Genomic DNA, 19,248 nt, shown 5'->3' on the forward strand with positions numbered 1-19,248 from the left:
GGCCAGGAAAGAAAATATAGAGAACGCACAAATATCTTTGGTATGAGAAATAAATCACATCTGCTGCGGGGGCGGCGGGCGGTGGTTGGAGTGATTTGCGAATCAATTAAGCTGATTTAGTAAGTTTGGTTTGCGCTGCTTGACTGAAGTTTTTGGAGTTCGAAAACAGACACTGAGGAAGCCTGCAAGTCGTAGGCGAAATACGTATCTGTCAAGAATAAATCTAGGTAGGGTATGTTGCTGCATCGTCGTAATTGCCTATTCAGGTCCTATCCAACATAAATTATTAAAAATATCAGCATTTTTATGACACACAATGCAAAACTAGTTATTCCCTAATATTTTAGATAGTTGTCTATCATACGCGATCAATCAAAGTGAGCTGAGATCTATTGAAATGCTTTTTATCATAAAAGAAGCCCTACTAGCCAAATTTCCTACGTTTTTTTCGTGCGACGAAGAAGACAATGTCGACTGATTGTTTTAATTTCCGTCATTCATAAATGAAAATAACTCACGCAAGGCATTGTCGTTATTCTACAGCCAGGAAAAGTTGCCTGACCTGCAGAAATTTTGTAGAATAACATTTGTCATGCCGTTCTACACAAACACATGCGCGTTAGCTTCGTAAACATTGTTGTGATTTTTAGTTCGCACGATGAAAAATTTTGATGGACGGATTTTGAAACGGTACGACGAATTTTAGAAATAAAGTCAGTTGCGTAATTTCAATAATATGCTTTAATAGTCGCTTTTCAGTGATTTCAAAGTTCACGGATCGGATGGTAAGTGTCCAACAAATGATGAAAATTACAATTGCTTTACTTATTACGACGGGAATTAGAAAAATCCCTACATAGTAGAATAAAATTGGAAGTATTTTTTATTTAATTGCAGGCTGCGCTGCTTCTTGCACGTATGGTGAAGAAATTACCGATCAATTTTCGACATTTTTGCCCCAATCGATCGCAAAATTTTCTCCTGTAAAGAAAACTGTTAAGTTTCCAGTGCGCACTGTTTAAAAACTGACAAATGTTATGCCATGTCTCATGTTTATCATTTTCAGAATTGATAAAAGATTAGCTGTTTTACCAGCACAGACATCAGTTTGATCATTCTCAAAGCAGCTGCAGACAAACGTGCTTGATAAAGAGTAAATTGGTTTTAATCGTTAATACATTTTAAAATCGTTGATTTTCAGTAACTAAATTGTGAAAACTAATAAAAAGTTTCAAGGTCAAATTTCTCCACACATTTTCTAAGTGCTTACTTTGCTCCTCAGACAGGGACGATAATTTGAGACATTTTTTATTTCTTGCGATTTCGATTATTTCTGTTAACGAACAAAGTGACTAAGTTTCTCCGTCCAAATTGTCTCCTTCCAAATTGGTTTTTATTTTATTATTCCTTGCAAGCATATAGCAATATCATGTTCTGAAAGTAAACTGTACTGCAAAAGTGTGTAACAATACCCTTCTAAGGCTGTGGGAGATCTCGCGAAATTTCGTTTTTACCGAAATCTGACGAAACTGAGCAAAATTTACCATAGCGTAAACTGTAGTTTAACGGTGATCTACCATAAAATCTAGGGTAAATTTCGTACGATTTCGTTGAATTTCGGTAAACACGAAATTTCGCGAAATCTCGCACAGCCTTATACCCTTCTCTCGATTGTATGGGTATGATGCAAGAATACATATATTCAAAACTGATGTCTTGCAAGAAAAGGCGAAAGAACCGTTACCTTTAGGTACTAATGAAGATTACTCGAATTAAAACAGTTAAATAATATAACTTGATTACCCCTGCATATTCCAATATCCTTACCCTGATGATATACATACAGTTACACTTCTCATTCAAGCACACCTTAGCAATAGGAAAACTTATCTGTAGCTATGTTGATTAGCTATCGGAAAATAAAACGTAAACAAAAATGTTTCGGTCAATTCCGGCTCAGTATAGACAACTATATTTTGTCTATAAAAAACATTTCCGTCAGGATATCTCCAAAGGAATCTCAGAAAAAATCGATTGAAAAACGTGTTATTTTAACGTAGAACTACGTTTTTGCTTTCTATATTGGGGTAAAATGAGCATGTAACGAAAAGTGGTTATGATTTGCACGCTTGTAACTCAGCCATTTTTCAATGAATTTTAGTGATATTTGGAACAATCGATAAAAAGTCTAGGGAGGTCTGAAATATAAGGTTTTTCTTGTATGTACACTGACAGTCTTACGTCCACTGGAACAGATGTGCGACAAAAACAATTTCAACAAGTAATTTATTCGAGACACAGATACTTGAGCAGACAGTATTGAATCCCTGAAGAAGACTAAAATACACGGTCGAAACGTTGGAAAGAATACAAAATCTTTTCTAGTTTTAATAGATTGACAGTTAATAAAATCGAGAATACTAAAAGCAAAGCAAAACAAAGCTTTGTTGCTACATTCCGCATTCGGAAGTTGACAGTCTGTTTTTATTCGATAGATTTCCTGGAGCCAGCTGTTAACCTTTACGTCCCCGACATCAAAAATGAAGGTACTTTCAGTTACACTTTTGGCTTTATCTCCACTGATTTTCTATCGATTTTTATGCAACAAGTCTTAAAAGAACCACATTAGTTTGGCCTTTAATGGAAATATATGCTGGTAAATTATGGTTCCATTTTCCCGGAGATATTTCAGATCGCGGTGGGATTTTTTTTGACGCCATAAGTAACAGATGAAATAAAATTAGAAATATGCTTAATTGCCTGCGCAAAAGTTATCCATTTTATTTGTAGTCACTAATAATGACTTTTACACTATCCTGTAGAGCGCGGGCTTACGCCTCACACTCCGGAACATCCGTTGTCGGTTCTACCGGAACTCAAAAGTGGTCATTTAGTATTCTCTTCGAAAATATGGCAAATGGGGTATCAAATAACAGGATTTTCCAACACGAGTTCTTTAGTGCATATTTGGATGTATTTTGTGTCGATCTAGGCATCCCGGAAAATCCGGCATCGGTTCTACTGGAAAAGTGGCCATTTGGAATTCTCTTCAAAAACATGGCAAACGGGGTATCAAATCACAGTATTTTTTAACACGAGCTCGTTAGTGGACATTTGGATGTATTTTGAGCCGATTTGGACATTTTCATACCCCATTTACCATATTTTCGAAAAGAATTCCAAATGACCACCTTTGAGTTCCGGTGGAACCGATGCTGGATATTCCGGAATGTCCAGATCGATTCAAAATACATCCAAATATGCACTAAAGAGCTGGTGTTGAAAAATCCTGTCATTTGATAACCCATTTGCCATATTTTCGTAGAGAATTCCAAATGACCACTTTTGAGTTCCGTCAAAACCGATTCTGGATGTTCCGGAATGTCCAGTTCGACTCAAAATACATCCAAATGTGCACTAACGAGCTCTTGTTGAAAAATCCTGTCATTTGATACCCCGTTTGCCATGTTTTTAAAGAGAATTCCAAATGGCCACTTTTGAGTTCCGGTAGAACCGACAACGGATGTTCCGGAGTGTGAGGCGTAAGCCGGCGCTATACAGGCTAGTGTAAAAGTCATTATTAGTGACTACAAATAAAATGGATAACTTTTGCACTGTCAATTAAGCAGATTTCTAATTTTATTTCATCTGTTACATATGACGTCAAAAAAAATCCCACCGCGAGCTGGAATATCTCCGGGAAAATGGATCTATAACTTACCAGCATATTGTTCCATTTTAGACCAATCTAATGTGGTTCTTTTAAGGCTTGTTGCATAAAAATCGATAGAAAATCAGTGGAGACAGAGCCAAAAGTGTAACTGAAAGTACCTTCATTTTTGATGTCGGGGACGTAAAGGTTAAAGTACCGCCATCCGGAGTGAGATTGTGTCACGGGGGTGAGATTGGGCCAAAAACCAAAAATGTTTATTTGTGAACATTTTTTATATCTATAGAAACTGGTGACCTAACTTCAAAATGATGATGAAAATAACATATTTATTCATAACTTAGAATGGGACACAGATAATATTAGCAAACTATTTAGCCTAAACAGGGTTTCAAAGTTCGCGATCAAAAATACTCGGAAATAACGCTTGTAAAAAATGTCCCCCATAAACCAACCCAAACAAGAAATCGCATCAACTTGTTATTTTGAAGGTATATAAACTAATCATTTACAATGTATTGAAAGGTTATTATGCGTTGGATAAGTTTTGATTACGAAAATAATATTTTTCGAAACTTTGTACTTTTCGAGATTCACGGGGGTGAGATTGTGCCAAGCCATAATGATCGATCCAATTTGTGGATTTCACATACACAACCAAAATACGTCAGTATACACCAGTACACTCACATTCTTTACTATGGAGCACAATATTTTGACAGGTTAGATTGCATCCATTTTGGAGCATAGGTCTGCTAAATAAATTAAATTAATTTTTACTTTTTCTCTGGAAATTTCAGATGCTCAGATAAACACTCTAATATAAGAGTTCATGCACTTCCAGTAAAATTAGGTTTCATTGCAACTAAACCATCTCTACGGTAGTTGTTAATTGAACAATTTAGTACATACTGACAGGTTTGAAATCAACTTAGTTCCTAAATTGTGTGTATACTATTGTGTGTATTGTGCGATACTTCTAGGTGGAAAGCTTTAGCACATTTGGGCGAGTAAGTAATGTAACCCACCGCTTTTGTACGCACCTGCCTGCCGTGACAGCAACGGGAAGGAAATATTCAAATTTGAAACCGCTTTTCTAAATACCAAGGAAGTCACCTTCGGAGATTGTGGTTGACATTTCCGGACTTTGCACTACTGACAAGCGTGGATTAATGTTTTTCCTAAAGCTTAACTAGAACCTCTATCGGTTCAATCATTCGTCCTTGTGCCCGTCATTGGCAATTCAAAATGAAGCAGTATCACTAACAGCAATATAAATAGACGTTCCTCTAGTGGTTTTTATGACCAATTTCTTAAATAGCTAATATAACTACAAGTTCCTCTAGAACCTTTCGATAACCGTTATAAAACCGCCTTTCGACTAATTGGCATACTCTTCAGAAGGCTTTTATAACCTCGGTATGCGTCAGACCGTAAGCGTAAGTAGTCCTATTACGCTCTGCTGAAAGCAGCAATAGCATCCATTATATTTTTCTCCGCTTGATGGCAACTGCCAAAATGTAATTAAGCTTTTTGCTTTGTTTGACAAAAAAACTAAATCAGTTCGCCAGCTTTGTCAACTTGAAAATACATCCGTTAGCAGAAAAGTTAAAGTTTTACTGTCAGATCATCCTGATCGATTTGGTTTATAGCGACTGTAGTAAAACATCTGAAAGAATAATTAATAAATTTTCAGCAGTTTCCGTACTTGTGCAGCACATGCGCATTCAATTTTGGCGTGCATATTTGAATAATGGGTGGCTAAAATCAACGCGCCATCAAACTTTTTCAACTTTTGGTTTTTTGACTTGTCGTAGATCTAGATGCTATTATTGTCCAAGATTGGTCGATTTACTCGCTCGGTGAGCATGTCCTCAACCTTCGGTCGGGTTAGTACCACCCAACACGGTTCGTCCATCGCTAGCACCTGGAGGGCATCTGCAATCGAAATGCCACAAATGGTTGTGTAATTTCGGTGCTTCGATATTATTCAGGATAGAACAGTTCTCAAGTCGGTCAACAGCAGTCGTCATATGTTCGAGTCTCGACTGGGAGAGGCGGTTAGAGTTAATAGGATGCCGAACAACTTCCCTGCAAAGATGGTATTCGCTTCAAATCCGGTAGGAACAAGACGACCAGGGGCGCAGCGAGTAAGATGGTCAGACCAGGTGGAGCGAGATCTGGTGGAGAGTATGCGTTGTTCAAGCAATTGAAGAACGGTAGTCCACAACCGAGTAAATTGGAGAAACTTTGTTCATCAGGCTTTGTCTTAGGATGGCAAGCCAATTAAGTGAGTAAGTAAGATAGCTGTTATGACCGGGATTGGTCTTGGAAACTGCAATAAGAGTGCAGTAAAATTCATATTGTTGCTTGCGCTATTTATTAAATACTATTTTAAAGTATGTTGCTTACGAACCTAATGTACTTATGTAGTTACGATAATATGGAGCTATGAAATGAAATGGCATGTCGATGGATGGCTTTTGTGAATCTAGATTTCGAATTTAAACACAATAGGTATAGCGCAGTAAAACGAAGTCGGAAGTCTCAACAATATTGTTAAAGACAAAACAATGCTCTTACCTGCACTTCATCCTCCTTCTCGTTGGCAAACTGGAAGTCCTGACCTAAGGTAATACTGATGGCGCATAGTAAAAGTGCGATACAAAACGTTTCCTGATGTCGTAAATTCATTGTTGCTGGTTGTTGTTGAACGTTGTCGTTTACACCTACTAACCAGGTAGGTATCACAAATATGCTCACAAAATTGGAATTGAATTTCCCCCCGTGTTAACGACCAAACTTAATTGGTGCTAAAATTTCCACACGTACGGTGCAAAACTAAATCACACCTTAACCCCACACTTCGAACTACAAAAAAATTTGATTGGCTTCCCCCGGCCAATCTATAAAATTCACTTTACACTGCTGTTACTGACGCGGTAACATTTGCGGCACGGTAGAGGATTTCATTTTTTCTCACTCACTGCTGGAAGCTTTCGTTGTACTACGCACTACACACCACACACAGTACACGTGTTGTTCGGTGTGGCTTCTCGTTGAAGACGGAAGGGATTCCGTGCCTGTCGTACGCACACGGTTGCTCTACTTTGATTAGATAATATGTCCAAGATATGCTCACAGCGCAGCGGTAGAAGAAACAGTGAAACTTAATGATTCTTTGGTTGGCTACAGGCTACAGCTCGGTGCGGAATGAAATCTGTCAAGTTATCACTTGATGCTGCATGTCACCGGGACTCTGACTGATTGTTGATAACCTGCCGGGAGTCGAGGACCGCGTTCGTTGTTTCTTAGCTGACCGTCATGATGATGGTGATGGTGATGATTTCTGTGGAAAAAAACAACAGGAAAACAAAGATAAAACAAGGTTAGTTTCATTAAAGTCAGTGAATTGAAAAGAAGTGATTTCTCTTAGATGCGTCAATCTTTTCCTGAGGCCATGGTGCAGATCTGGTAGGAGGAAGAGTTCGGTCTTAAATGGTTTTATTACCCCAGAGGGCAGCAAGATACATGTGAGGAGGTCATCACCGCACTGCAGCGACATAGTAGCCTCATAATAACGTTAGGCGCTCTTGTGCACTACACACAGATGGACGCAATAAGTAAGTATATTAAACGTTGTGACCGACTAATCTTACTTTATTGGATGGTGATGTAACTTACAAGGGCAAGACGTTGTTGATGGATAATAACAGAGAGAGAGGATCGGCAAAGGTTAATTGAAACTATAAAGACAATAGCCATAAATGTGTTTTGATCTTGGTAACTGTGCCCAGGTGTGCATGCAGTTATCTCATCCGTGGATGGGAAAATGAAAAATCGTGAAGAAAATGATTCCAAGGTATATTTCGACTAAAGTTTCAAAAGCGACGAAAACGATATTTCGATCAGTTGGGGAAAAAATAATGGAAGTGGGACAGGGAATCGCTGAGTTAGTAGCACTTAAAATCTTACCACATTTCGCGCGTTGCTCGCATACTCGCATACCCAATCTTACCGTTAGACGTATTCCTACGTCAACGTATTCCTACATTATTATTAATGGTAGCGGGTAAATAATAAGTTGATAAGAAAATCACCACTCGAGTGGAGTATCAAAATCACTACCAAGCACAAGAGATAGGAATGTCAACTGATGATAGCGATATCTTGTGATAAACTATCAGCAATCACGTTTGTCGTTTTTAAGCTTGGAAGCGATTTACTGTACTGTGTATTGTTCTACAGAATAGTTGATGAGAGTGTATCGAAGATCGCAAAAAAAAATGGATGGCTATTTGTAAAAAAGCTTTAATTATTTCATTTTTAAACTATTTAAGCAGGAATGAAGTGCAAAAACAACCAGCCTAAATCCGGCTAGCACATTCTCCAAGTAGCCCCTTATGCCATGTTAAAGCAACCACAATAAATAAGGAAAAAGCTCAAAAGGGCTGTGATCGAATTCTATCGATACGGTTGGGTATTAAATTGGTCATTCAATAGATAAACAGAATTTTCTGTAATAATCATTCAAATAGAAATGCGATTGTTGACATTTAGTACATCCACTTGGAAAAGTAAAGTTAATGGGCACTTTGAACTGACTCGTTCCATGTAAAGTACAGGGATTTTTTTTTTAATTTGAGATAGTCACTGTAAGCAAACCACAGGAGTGCCGATGGAAAGTTCCCTTTTGTTTATTAATTTGGATAAATTTATTATAATGACATTTTAATGAATCCGGCACAGTTCTACTCAATATAACTTAGAAGTTAGTACATATTGAAAAAATGATAATAATGAAGTATTGTCCAACTGGAAATCCTCGATTCGTGATTGGTTGGAAATGATGCCATCATAGTTTTAACGTGTTTTTAGAAAAAAAGAGACAAAATCTCCCCGTCCCGACAGGTCGAAGATTCTTTACGTGTTTCTTTAGCATGTATATATGCTGCATATGGCATGTATAATACATGCATGGATAAATACTACTACCACTAAAAAGCGACTCACGTATTTCTACGTCACTTATACGGTCGTGTCTTGCACACAACCGTTTGGATCTGTTTTGCATCTTTTTGGTGTCATTATTTATATTATGTTAGCCTCATGTTGGTACCTTTTTCGTATCAAATTTTGATCACAGTCATGTCATTTTTGTGTCATACTTCTGTGATAGTTTGTTTCATTTTGGAATTATTTGAAACCGTTGCGGCAGAAAGCACACAGGAGCTATTGTTCTGAACGTGGAAGAAATCTATTTACTATAAGTGTATAAAATCAATCTATACCTATAAAAAAGGATTTCTGTCTGTCTGTCCGTATGTTCCTTATAGAATCGAAAACTACTGAACCAATCAGCGTAAAAATTTGCATGTAGAGATTTTTGGGGCCAGGAAAGGTTTTAGTGATGGTTAGAGATCCCTCCCCCACTAAGAGGTGGGGGCTTCCATACAAATGAAAAACAAATTTCTGCATAACTCGAGAACTAATCAAGCAAATAGAACAAAACTTAGCATGTGGGTGTTTTTGGTGACAAGAATTTATTCTATGGTAAATTGAGACCCCTCCCCTCTTTATAAGGGGAATTGTAACTCCTTTCCCCTTTAAGAGTGGGAGCTTCAATACAAATTTCCTCATAACTCGAGAACTAATCAAGCAAATGGAACCAAATTTGGCATGTAGGTGTTTTTGGAGGCAAGAATTCTTTCTATGATGAATTAGGACCTCTCCCCACTTTAGGAGGGGGTGGGCTCCTATACAAATGGAAAACAAATTTCCTCATAACTCGTGAACTAAACAAGCAAATCACATGTAAGTGGTTTTGGAGGCAAGTTTTTTTCTATGGTGAATTGAGACCCCTCTCCTCTTTAGAAAGCGAGTTATGACCCATCTCCCCTTTAAGAGGGTGGGCTTCCATACAAATGAAATGCAAATTTCCTCTTATCTCGAGAACTAATCAATCAAATGGAACCAAATTTGGCATGTGGGAGTTTTAGATGGCAGAAGTTTTTTCTGTGGTGTATTACGACCCCTTCCCCTTTTAATAGGGGGGTGGGGGCTCCCATACAAATGAAATACAAATTTCCTTATAATTTGAGTACTAATCAAGCCAATGGAACCAAATTTAGCATGTAGGAGATTTTTGAGTATTGAATTTATTTTATGATAGAGACCTCTCACCCCTGTGGTGTCAATTCTGCATCATCACTCACAACCAATTATGTAATTGACGCGTTATTGTAAGTGATAAATTAGACCAAGTAAATGTACTGTAATTAAGAAATTGACTGAAAATTTTATGTTGTACGTAAAAGGTAATAGTAAATAAATTTTATAATTGTTTTGTAGACGTCTGATGATGGCCGAAGGAAAACAGTAGGCAGAAATGTCACACCAATCAATAGTTTTTGATTTTCACCGAAAAGAATCAACAAGTTCTAATAATATTAGTGTCACGGTGATCTAAATAAGCAAATATAGTTTTTGTTGAGTTACGCAAAAACTTCTGTTTTATTTGTATGAGAGTCCTTATCCCCCTACCACAGGGATGAGGGGTCTCAAACCATCACTAAAAAAAATTCCTGCCTCTAAAACCCCCACATGCCAAATTTGGTTCCATTTGCTTGATTAGTTCTCGAGTTATGAGGAAATTTGTATTTCATTTGTATGGGAGCCCCCCTCCTAAAAAGGTAAGGGGTCCTAATTCATCATAGAAAAAATTCATGCCTCCAAAAATACCCACATGCAAAATATGGTTCCATTTATTTAATTAGTTCTCGAGTTATGACGAAATTTGTATTTGATTTGTATAGGAGCCCCCCCTCCTGAAGCGGGGAGAGGTTTCAATTTACAATAGAAAACATTCTTGTCTCCAAAAACACCCACATGCTAAATTTGGTTCCATTTGCGTGATTAGTTCTGGAGTTATGAGGAAATTTGTATTTCATTTGTATGGGAGCCCCCCCTCCTAAAAATGTAAGGGGTCTCAATTCATCATAGAAAAAGTTCATGCCTCCACAAATATTCAAATGCCAAATATGGTTCCATTTGCTTAATTAGTTTTCGAGTTTCGAGGAAATTTGTGTTTCATTTGTATGGGAGACCCCTCTCAAAGTGGGGTGGGGTCTCAATTCACCATATAAAAAATTAGTGTCTCCAAAAACACCCACATGTAAAAATTTTGTTCCATTTGTTTGATTAGTTCTCGAGTTATGCAGAAATTTGTGTTTCTTTTGTATGGGAGCCCCCCCTCTTAGTGGGGGGAGGGGTCTCTAACCATCATGTGAAACTTCCCTGGTCCCAAAAACCCCTATATGCAAATTTTCACGCCGATCGGTTCAGTAGTTTTCGATTCTATGAGGAACATAGAGACAGACAGACAGACAGACAGAAATCCATTTTTGTAGGTATAGATTATTTGTATCAATTTTTAGACATTATTTGTAACATTTTTATATGTACATGTGTCATTTTTGTATTATTTTTGGTATTTATGTCACTAATTGATCATTTTCTGCCAGTTTGCTATCACTCCTGTACAGTTTTTGATTTCTGTAAGTTGTTTTACCTTTGTTATACTATATAACAAAGGTTTAGAAATTGGTCGAAAAACGCGAAATAGAACCAAGGCCCGGAGGGCCAAGTGTCTTATACTAATCGATAGGGTTCGACGAATTGAGCAATGTCTGTATGTGTGTGTGTGTGTGTATGTGTGTGTGTGCAGCTCATTTTCTATCGCCTGTTTCTCGAAGATGGCTGAACCGATTCATCCGCTATTACTTTTGTTTGAACGGTATTTATGCCTAGTATATCACCAATTCAGTTGTTTCATGGTACGATGTTTCATTTAAAAGTTATAGGCAAAAATGTGAAAACAACGTGACACGGTTTTTTCCGGAACTACACAACCAATTTGAATGATCTTAGTACCAAATGAAAGCTATTACTATCGCTAAACTTTCTACCAGGTTTCATCAAAAACAAATATGCAGTTTAAAAGTTACGCTTAAAAAACCAGTTTTGACAAGGTCCAAATGATCGCCTGTTTCTCAGAGATGTCCAAACCGATTTATGCGTTATTAGTTTCATTTGAAGGGTAATATAGCCGGATAGATCACTATTGAATTGTTTTTTGATTGGATGTTTAGTTTGAAAGTTATGAGCAACCGTATTCACCACACCAAAATTAACTATAATTTATAAAGATTTTAACCAAGTTAATTTGCCTAATTTCAATTATTTTAATGTCAAACGAGAGGTTTTGGCACTACGAATATATATGCAAAATTTCATAAGAATTGGTTTTTCCGGTCAAAAGATATTAACCCTCGAACACTCGCGCTAACTTTTGTAACACAGTTACTCGCGCGCACAATAGCCCAAAATCAAAGAAAACGTGCGCACTAGAGTTTTGACTAGGAAAACTTGGTTTTAAGTTTATCAAACCTTTGGAAGAGTTTTTTGAAATTGAATGTTCTATCGTCTGGTAGAATTTAAATTTTGACTAATTCCCCTAAAAGTAAAATAAAAAAATTATTTTTCTTCAGTTTCAATATAACACATTGATGTTATTTGTAATTTATTTATTAACACATTGATGTGTTCTGCAATGTTTTAGAGCATATTATTACAAGAAATTTTGCTGAAGACAGTAACCTTCTGTCTCTTCAGCGAAGATAGAGAAATCTTATTTATTGTAAAATGCATTTGTAAAATCAGTTTTTCTATTTCAGCTCTTTTTGTAATTGTTGTATGACGTTTTCATGTATTACAACGTTGTACAAATAGTAAAAATACACAACTTCACTGAATATAGTAAACCTCTATGTCTGCTTGTTTAGGATCTGTAGAACTTTGAATCTAAAAAACACCCTAATTTTGATTCCGAATTATTTGACTACCGACAGACGGATACATTTTAAACATTTTACATTTGCTGATAGTTTTGCTGCATACAGACACCATTTTTCTATATGAAGAAACGAGAGAAAATGCCAGTTGAGGCCAATTGCGGTATACCTCACATGCTGTTTGCTTCGTTCCTGTGATTTTTTGTCGGTTTATGCTGATGTTTCCCTAACAATTTAAAGTATTAATGCATCGAATAATTCTGACGTTTTGCTCATAACAAGTTTATTGAAGAACATACGTTAGTTAAACAATGATTTGTAACTATATAACAATATGGCATTCAAAAACCTCCACATGTTGTACAAAATACAACAGCGTGAGTAACCGAAGGTCAATAAAAATTGATGAAATTTATTCACGAAAACTTTATTGATGTGAATAGAATGGCATTACAGGAAATTATGCATAGTTCAAAAACCTATAAGCTAGACTTCTACTACGCAATGTATATGTGAAAGAATAATATTTCTTCTTACAACTTACATTTACTTGCACTTATCCACATTCGTAACAACTTACTCAGCAATTTCACGAGAAAAGGAACTATCAAAATTTATAAGTACTTCTATTTTGTTCAAATTTTGTAAACTTATTCAATTTTCAAAAATTTTATGTAAACCAACGCACAATGCAACGTTAACCAATAGATGAATTATTTTCCGAAGACGTGTCGATTTATATCTCAAATAGCAAGTATAACAAAGGTTCCTTTCACCACTAGGTGGATTAAATCAGGTTTTTTACCTTTGTTATACTATATAACAAAGGTTTAGTAATTGGTCGAAAAACACGAAGTTGATCCGAGGCCGAGTCACATATACCAATCGATAGAGCTCGACGAATTGAGCAATGTCTGTGTGTGTGTGTGTATGTGTGTATGTGTGTATGTGTGTGTGCAGCTCATTTTCTATCGCCTGTTTCTCGAAGGTGGCTGAACCGATTTGACCGCTATTACTTTTGTTTGAAAGGTATTATTGCCTAGTATATCACTATTGAATTGGTTTGCGGTTCGACGTTTCGTTTAAAAGTTATAAGTAATAATGTGAAAACTACGTGACACGCGTTTCTCCGGAACTACGCAACCAATTTTAACGATCTTGCTACCAAACGAAAGCTCTTGCTATTACTAAACTTTTTACCAAGTTTTATTGAAAACGGACAAGCAGTTTAAAAGTTAACCTTAAAAAACCACTTTTAATAGGGTTCAAATGATCGCCTGTTTCTCAGAGATGGCCAAACCGATTTATGCGCTATTAGTTTTATTTGGCAGGTAATATAGCCGGATAGATCACTATTGAATGGTTTTTTGTTTGGACGTTTAATTTGAAAGTTATGAGCAATCATACACACCACACCAAAATTAACAATAATTTATAATGATTTTAACCAAGATAATTTACCTAATTTCAATTATTTTAATATCATACGAGAGGTTTTGACACTACGAATATATATGCAAAATTTCATAAGAATTGGTTTTACCGGTCAAAAGATATTAATCCTCGAACGCTCGCGCCAACTTTTGCAACACAGTTACTCGCGCGCACAATAGCCCAAAACCAAAGAAAACGTGCGCACTAACGTTTTGACTAGGAAAACTTGGTTTTAAGTTTATCAAACCTTTGAAAGAGTTTCTTGAAATTGAATGCTTTATCATTTGGTAGAATTTAAATTTTGAATAATCCCCCTAAAAGTGGAATAAAAAAATTATTTTTCTTCAGTTTCAATATAATGCATTGATGTGTTCTGAAAAGTTTTAGAGCATATTATTACAAGAAATTTTGCTGAAGACTGTAACCTTCTATCTCTTCAGCGAAGACAGAGAAATCTTATTTATTATTTCTGAATTTGTAAACTCAGTTTTTCTAGTTTAGCTCTTTTTGTAATTGTTGTATGACTTTTTCATGTATTACAAAGTTATACAAATAGTAAAAATACACAACTTTGCTGAAAATAGTATACCTCTATGTTTGCTTGGTTAGGAACTGTAGAACTTTGATTATAAAAATACCTTGATTTTAATCCCGAATTACTCGACTACCAACTGACGGATACATTTTAAACATTTTACATTTGCTGATAGTTTTGCTACATACAGACGGCATTTTTCCATATAGTACGTGAAGTACGTAGTATAGAAGTAACGTGAAAAAATTCCAGTTGGGGCCAATAGCGATACACCTCACATGCTGCTTGCTTCGTTTCTGTGCTGTCGGTTTATGCTGATCTATTTTCCTAACAAATTTAAAGTATTATTGCATTGAATAATTCAGACATTTTGCTCATAACAAGTTTATTGAAGAATATACGTTAGTGAAACGACGATTGGTAAATATGGCATTTAAAAACCTACACATGTTGTTCAGAATACAACAGCGTGAGTAACCGAAGGTTAATAAAAATTGATGAAATTCTTTCAAGAAAACTTTATTGATGTGAATCGAATAGAATGGCATTACAGGAAATTATGCATAGTTCAAAAACCCATAAACTAGAGCTTTACTACGCAATGTATATGTTAAAGAATTATATTTCTTCTTACAACTTATTTTTACTTGCACTTACCCACATTAGTAACAACTTACTCAGCAATTTCATGAGAAAAAGAACTATCAAAATTTGTAAGTGCTTCTATTTTGTTCAAATTTTGTAAGCTTATTCAATTTCCAAAATTTTTATGTAAACCAACGCACAATGCAACGTTAACTAATAGATGAATTATGTTCCGAAGACGTGTCGATTTCTATCTCAAATAGCAAGTAAGACCGTATAACAAAGGTTCCTTTCATCACTAGGTGGATTAAATCAGTTGTTTTTTGTATTTTTTGGGATTCTTTTTGTCCCGTTTTTTTTATTTTTGTGTTATTGCGATCGGTCATATGCCATCGTAAGTCGTTAATTTTTCAGTCATAACACGATAACACCTGTACAAAAAATAGCGTGAAATTTTCATCACTTAAAAAATGGATTTCTGTCTGTCTGTCCCTATGTTCCTTATAGAATCGAAAATTACTGAACCGATCGGCGTGAAAATTCGCATGTAGGGGTTGTTGGGGCCAGGGAAGGTTCTTTCGATGGCAAAAGATCCCTCCCCCCACTAAGAAGGGGAGCTCCCATACAAATCTATGTCTATGAAAATGGATTTCTGTCTGTCCTATGTTCCTTATAAAATCGAAAACTACTGAACCGATCGGCCTGAAAATTTGCATGTAGGGGGTTTTGGAGCCAGGGAAGGTTCTTATGATGGTTAGAGACCCCTCCCCCCACTAAGAGGGGGGGCTTCCATACAAATGAAACACAAATTTCTGCATAACTCGAGAACTAATCAAGCAAATGGAACAAAATATGACATGTGGGTGTTTTCGGAGACAAGAACGTTTTCTATGGTGAATTGAAACCTCTCCCCGCTTCAGGAGAGGAGGGGGGGGGGCTCCTATACAAATGAAATACAAATTTCCTCATAACTCGGGAACTAATTAATCAAATGAAACCATATTTAGCATGTGGGTGTTTTGGAGGCATGAATTTTTTCTATGATGAATTAGGACCCCTCTCCCTTTTTAGGAGGGGGGCTCCCATACCCAATTTGTAGCAATACGAAGTTTGTCGGGTCAGCTAGTATAATATAAACTTGATAAAAAGGATAAAATATATTTTTTTAATTTCATGAGGCAGAACATGAACATTTCCCAATTTTTCTTGGGATTTTCCATCACGTTGAAAATTTTGTAAAAAACTTTTTTAAAAAATTATTTTTCTATAAAAAACATTCCAAACAATGTGCTGTCTAGATTGTAGAAAAATTTCGCGTATATTTTCATGAAAAAAAATTGTTCTGTGAACTGGTTCAAGTGTTATTGATTTTTAAAATAAGCAATGTGCAAGAGAATCGGAAAATTTTCCTAGGCGTTTACTGAAAAAAGAGTATATTTTGAATTTTTAAAACATATTTTAACATTTTACATAAGTGCAATAACTGCGTCCGTGAGTAAGATTTCATTGAGTTTTGTTAACTTTCTGTCCAAACTTCTACGATACTTTGGAGAAATACCCAAAAGTTCCACGTCGATCCACGAAAAGTGCAGAAAATTATTTTGCAATTCAAGGTAGTTTCTGTGAGCAAACTAAAGGAGTACCCATGGGATATTCGCTTTTGCGTATTCTGTCTGAGCGAGCTTACTATAATGATGGTTTTATAAATCCGACACGATACTATTTATTATAGGGTAAGGTAGGGTATTTCCAGCCTATTAAGCGATTGCTTCTATTTCTTCGGTCTAAGGCTAGTTCTGGTGGAAGAACAGATGGTTTTGATGTTCTTGCAATAAAAAAAAGCAGATAACTTACATTTTAATAAGATGAAAAGGCCTGCCTGGCTGAATTTAGAAGCAGGCTGAAAGTATCGGTCTGTACCCTATATTAGAAAAATAGGCTTATATTTTCTTTATAAAAATAAAGTTAATAGATTCGGGGATGTTCTCACAAAGAACAATCTTTCGACTCGATGGACTAGTCATCGAATAGTTTCATGACTTCATTCAATTAAAACACACAGAACTGTAAACAAAAAACTGGTTTTTCCATTTAGACCAACCATGATTGGCATAAAGTCAATAAATTTGTACTCGATCAGAAAAAAAACCAGCATTATCGATTCACCACCAGCAGTCAAGCTACATATTTTTAAATCATTTCATCATCTTCCACTTCCAGGAATTAGCCTACTAACCACAGTCACTTAGTCAGTCAGTAAGCCCGGTAAGTATAGATAAACAGTTTGCTCATCAACCAACGGAGAAACCGATCCTTGTCGGTACGTCGTCGTCATCGTCGTCATTGCCGTCGGTGCATCACTCGGCCGCACTGTTTGTGTCACGTCATTTCCTAAAGTTAAAAGTCCGTTCCGTTGGAAATGAAACGAAACAAAAAGTAAATATTGTCTTGTTTATTCGCTGTGCACAGCATGGCTGGCTGTCATTGTTCATTATCCAAACACTAACGGTTGGGTTAACTAACGGTTGACTGTGTATCATCATCATTATCATTATCGCCATCATCAACATCATCGTCGTCGTCGTCGTCACCTAGTAGTGTTCAGTCACGTTTTTCAGAATGTCTGATAAGGTCACTGGTTTTTTTTTATCCAGTAGTGGCGTTGAAAGTGACCTCCACCAGGACTGGTTGTTGAGTCGGTTTGAATGACAACTTTGGAATGTTCGAGAAAATTTCATAAGCACGTGATTAATTTCTTATTGGACGTGACGTGATGTGATAATAGATATATATTTATGTTTATTAACAAGTAAATGAATCTGCAGGATACAGTTTTTTGAGACCTATTGTTACAGTTTTTTCATCCTTTCTATAATTTTGTTCGTTCAGCTATTTTACAGCCCAACTAAGCATATGACACACACAGTATTGAAGCAATTTTTTGCGGGAGTTTGCATTGAATTTCACAAATGAATTTCGCCTATGACAAATATGACACACGTACAACACACCATACCGTACCACTGACAATAAATTTTCATTACATTTTTATAAACCTAACGGCTAACGGTTGAATAATTAACTGCTAGTGTTTTTATTTATTTTTTGGAGAACAACGAGATATCCTTCGTTTATCACGTCCAGTTGGAACGTGATGGGGACATTTGATCCCAAACCCATTGAATTATTGCTCTGCGTTCGCGTGTAACTGGAGAAGACTTCATCAGCTAAAATGATTGCTTGTCACACGCACACACACACACACAAATAATGAAACTGGACGCGGCCTAGCCGAGAGAAGATGATAGACTGCCATCAGTTTATAAATTAGATGGTCCAACGTGTATAATTAGGCAAAAATCCGTACAGTAAAATTATATTTTTCTGAAAACTTTTGTTTTGTGTTTTACAACTTTTGCATATAACCTCAGATATGCGTGAAGAAGAATAGTTTTTCATGGGCCACTTAGTGATTAAAATTTTAAATATCTAATCAGCCTTCCCAAATTTTAAGCAAATTCGGGCAGACTATTCGCGTTTTAGGTCAAAAAGAAAAAATCTTAAGCCCCTCGATCAAAAAACCATTTTTGCGGAAATATTAGTTTTAGAAGCAAATGACCTACATTTTCAAACGAAATAGCCGCAAGCATATTTAAAAAAGTATTATTATTGATGCAGTGCTGTCAAATTCTCTTTTTTTTTCAATTTGAAAACTAAATTTGCTTTTTTTTTCAATGAGTAACCTCAAAAAATCTAACACTATTATGTTTTCCAAACTTGTTTGACTTGTTAAAACTCAAAAATCAATAACATCGGTGGCAGATATCGGATGGCATCCCACCAGAATATGAGAAAAAACTAGTATGCAGTAAACTTATGGATCATTTCGGGAGGTCGGACCATCGTCCAGCAGCCACTCCGGTCGGCCCGCGGCCACACACACGCGCCGGATGGTTCTTTGACCTTTCCGCTGACGACTTCTTTCCTAGAGAGTGCATCAATTCTCGTCGTGCTGCTTCTGCTTCCAATATCTGATGCCGATAGAAAAATCGGCCCCTTTTTTCGGGCAAGGCTTTCTGCTCTTTTCCTCCGGATTTTTTGTCGTTGTTGTTGTTTTGCCCTTGTTGTTGACTTTTCACATTCAGAGACCATGAGCAAACAATACAACACTA

General features: G+C 36.4%; 1 protein-coding gene across 4 annotated transcripts in view; it reads right to left on the reverse strand.

Annotated features, from left to right (window-relative positions):
* LOC128738209 (uncharacterized) overlaps positions 1–19,248 on the reverse strand; it is a 402,077-nt gene that overhangs the window by 86,473 nt on the left and 296,356 nt on the right. For all 4 annotated transcript variants that reach the window (XM_053833173.1, XM_053833171.1, XM_053833172.1 and 1 more), the window contains one exon: positions 6,254–7,019. In XM_053833173.1, the coding sequence (XP_053689148.1) occupies positions 6,254–6,364 (111 nt within the window). In that variant the 5' untranslated portion in view covers positions 6,365–7,019. The remainder of the gene's footprint in view (positions 1–6,253; positions 7,020–19,248) is intronic.

The sequence above is a fragment of the Sabethes cyaneus genome, chromosome 2, assembly GCF_943734655.1.
Source record: "Sabethes cyaneus chromosome 2, idSabCyanKW18_F2, whole genome shotgun sequence".
In the NCBI taxonomy this organism is placed as follows: domain Eukaryota; kingdom Metazoa; phylum Arthropoda; class Insecta; order Diptera; family Culicidae; genus Sabethes; species Sabethes cyaneus.